The sequence below is a fragment of the Dendrobium catenatum genome, unplaced genomic scaffold (assembly GCF_001605985.2).
Source record: "Dendrobium catenatum unplaced genomic scaffold, ASM160598v2 original_scaffold_239829, whole genome shotgun sequence".
Taxonomy (NCBI): Eukaryota; Viridiplantae; Streptophyta; class Magnoliopsida; order Asparagales; family Orchidaceae; genus Dendrobium; species Dendrobium catenatum.
Genome location: NW_021558236.1, coordinates 1365 through 4834, shown reverse-complemented (window position 1 = coordinate 4834; position 3470 = coordinate 1365). Strand labels below are relative to the sequence as shown.

Here is a 3470-nt window from a genome sequence, read left to right as displayed (position 1 = left end):
CCAAATTTCTTTAAGAAGAGAGTTGTATCCACATTCCCTTTCTCAAAAGATCTTTCAAGTAGGAAAGTGCTCAATCTCTCATACCAAGCCCTAGGTGCCTGTTTCAATCCATATAATGCCTTTTTTAACTTAAAAACATGATTTGGGTATTTTGAATTTTCAAATCCTGGAGGTTGTTCTACATAAACATCTTCTTCAATAATACCATTCAAAAAGGCACTTGTGGGGACAAGCCAGGGGAAACAGGGAAAGGGTGAAAACAGGCAGAAGGCAGGAAACCCTATGTGCGAGACAGAAAGGCGGGCTTTTTGTTAGGGTTGTCTATTAATGTGTCTGCCGCAAAACTTCATAGTGTCCTGGCAATGGGGAGTTTTTGAGACCCCGTGGGGCAACGGAAGGATTCTTTTTTGTTTGATTGTGCTTTAATTGATTCGACGCCTAGGCATTGCATGGGGAGGGTGGAAGACCACGGGGGGGCCAACAGACGGGAGGGGGCCGGGGAGGGGAAGGCCCAAACGGTAGGGCGGACAAAGGGGATGAACGCGGCGTGCAGGTGCCAAGAGCCAATAATTCTATTGCACGAAAGGGCTCGGAGCAAGTTGAGGGGGGGGGTCTAGAGGGGAAAAGAAATGGCGGATTGGGTAGTAATCGGCCTTAGGGAAGCCAGGACCGAGGGCGAACACCCGCACGAGGGGCGCCGGAGAAGCAAGGCGCGGGGGGAGGGGGAGAAAAGGCAAGCGCGAGGCCAAAGGAGAGGGGGGCGCGGGCAAAAGGGGCGGCCAACAGGGGCGGCCAAAGGGAAGGGAGCAATCGGGGGTGAGGGGGCGGCAAGGTCGGCGGCAAACAAGGGGGGGCGGGCGAAAGTGCCCATGAGGACAGCAATTCTGTATACAACAGGTGGGGGTTTGTGCTTGCAAGCACGAAAGGGCGCGGGGGAAGAGCGAGAAGAGGGGCCAACACGGAAGAGCCAACAAAAGGCCGGCAGCGGAGGGGGAGCAAGGGGCCCAAAGGCAGGGGGCCCGGGGTAGGAAGGAAAACACCGGGCAGGCCAAAACATGGCAAAGGAGACAAAGGGAGGGGGGCGACCGGGGAGGAACGCGAGTGGGGGGGGAGTGAAGGGAGCTCACATGCACCCTTGTGGCAGAACAGAACAGGCTTAGGGCGAAACCGCACGCAGCCGCAAAAAGAGGGAGGAAAGAGAGAGCGGGAACAGGGCGCGGGGCGGCGGTGTAGGAACGGGGGGGGGGGCCTAGGCAACGGGGCCTAGGGGGGAGGTGGGCCGAGTGAGCAGTAAAAGGGGGGAGCTGTCCCGGGGGCGGGACAGAAAGGCGCAAAGCGAGCCAGGGGCAAAGTGGCGCCGCCAGGAGGCAGGGGTAGAGACAGGAGGCAGCAGGCCGAGTGGGGCGGGAAGCAAGGGGAAAAAGGCGGAAGGCCGCAAAGGAGGCACGGGGGTAGGAAAAGGAAGCGAACCCAAGGGAACCGAGAGATAAGCCCATCCACAAGAACAAAGCCGTGAGAACTGGGCCGCCGAGACGGACAGGGCCGACGAGTGCCAAAAAGCGGCCAGGGGTAAGAATGGGCAAGGGGGGTTTGGGTGGGGGGGGGGGACGAAAAAGGGGGGGGTGTCGTTGGTTGGGAAGGTAGCAGGAGGGTACGGAAAAGAGGACGGAGACGGGGGCCCGAAGGGCAGGCAGCACAAAGAGGGGGCGGGAGGAAAGGCGAGGGGGGTGAGACCGTCGGACCAAAGGCGGTGGGGGGAAGACGCCGAAGCAGGGGAGCAGACGAGAGACAAAGGCTCCGAGGGCCAACAAAGCCAAGGTAAGGGGCAGCAGAAACAGGGGGCAAACAAAAAAACAATAAGGAGGACGAGAAAGGAATGGCAACCGAGCAGGGGAACACAGGGGGGACCCGGGGGCCAGGGGAAAACGGCGGGGTCCAGGGAGGCGGAAGATGGCCAGCGAGGATGGGAAAAGGCCACGGAGATGCCCGGGGCACAGAGCGGACGGAGACGGAACAAAGGAGGCGGGAAGCCCGGCACCAGAACACAGGGTGCGAGAAAAAAAAAGGGGGGAAAAGGACCAAGCAGACCAGAGGCCAACCACCGGCGGGGGTAGGAGGAGCGCCAAGGGGAACCGGCGCCGCCAGGGCCGGGCGCGCTGAGCCGAGCAAGGGAAGGGGGGAGGGCGCGCAGGTCAAGAGGCGATGGGAACAGCGCGAAGCCAGGTGACCAGAGGCGGCCCACCGAGGGCGGGGGGAGTTTATGTCTATAAGCTCGGCAAAAGAGGCTAAATTTGAGGTAGACTTCCGGGGAACCCAAACAAGGAGTGGGGCACCGGGGAGCAAGGGCAGAAGCAGGAGGCATGGAGCGAGAGGGCCGAGGGGGAGGCAGCCGGAGGGCGCCTACACCAAAGTAAGCGCAGCAGCTAAGGGGTTACAGGGGGAGCGAGTGAGGGCCGATAAAGCCGAATAAAGGAGGACAGTGGAACAGGAGGAAAATGTAGGCCGAAGGGGTTGCTGTTGTCCAGGGGAGTGGTGCGGGAAGAGTGAGGGCATGGAAAGTGGAGGGTTATGAGGGAGGAGGGTTGGCGAATAAGCGGCATAGGGGGGGTGGTGTGCTCCGTTGGAGCCGCGATGAGCGGGGAGGGGCGAAGGGGGTAAAAATGGAGTGTCTAGCAGCGGCAAAGTTTTGCGTATGTTTTGGGAGAAGTGGAGTGCTGATGATGGCGGGGGCGTGTCAATTTAGTGTCACTGCCTGGCAAAATGTTTGTGGTGTAAATGTGCTTTCGTGTGTGCTAGAGTGCTTAAGCATGAGGTTAGTGTTATGGTGGAGAGTGGGCAAAGTGGTGGAGGCAATGGCTAGCTAGGGAGTGGGCATTGGCAAGGAGATTTTGGTATTGGGGGGTTGTTTTTTGAGGATGTGATAAGCTAATGGTAGCGGCCGTTATGATGGGCAGTTGGGTCTGGTGGTGACGGTGCGTTTTGCCTAGGTGCGAAGGTGTATACACGTAGCAGGCACCGGGTCATGATGTTTCTTTGAGATTGTGTCAGCATTTTGGCAGGGGGGCTGTAATATCGGCTAAATGGATGGCAGCATGATCAGTGAGAGGGCACAGTACCGCGGCTGGAGCGGTAGGGAGTCCATCAGGTTATGTTCGGCCTTAGCAAGCCAAAGATGAGGGACGGCGGCGGCTTGGGGCGGGCCAGAGGGAGTGGCGTGAAGCGGGAGGTCCGCCCAAAAAGCGCGGGTGGGTATATACGGCTGGCGGTGTCTCGGCGGGACCAGTGTGGGGCGCCGCAAGCGGCGGCCGGGCGAGGTAGAGTGGGTGTATTGGGTGGGTTTGGCTAGCTAGGGCGGGAGTAGGTACTGATGGGGCTTCTTGGCTTTTTTGTCAGTCATGTATTTACTATAGTTGAAGGCATGGAGTAAATCTTCGGGCTTTAGGGCGGGGAAATCGGATCCGCTGAGTGTT

General features: G+C 59.1%; 1 protein-coding gene across 1 annotated transcript; it reads right to left on the bottom strand.

Moving 5' to 3' along the window:
- Nucleotides 1–1249: 1249 nt before the first annotated feature.
- LOC114578972 (leucine-rich repeat extensin-like protein 1) lies at nucleotides 1250–2362 on the bottom strand. Its single transcript, XM_028692611.1, has one exon. The coding sequence runs from the start codon at nucleotides 2360–2362 to the stop codon at nucleotides 1250–1252; it is 1113 nt and encodes a 370-aa protein (XP_028548444.1).
- Nucleotides 2363–3470: the final 1108 nt, after the last annotated feature.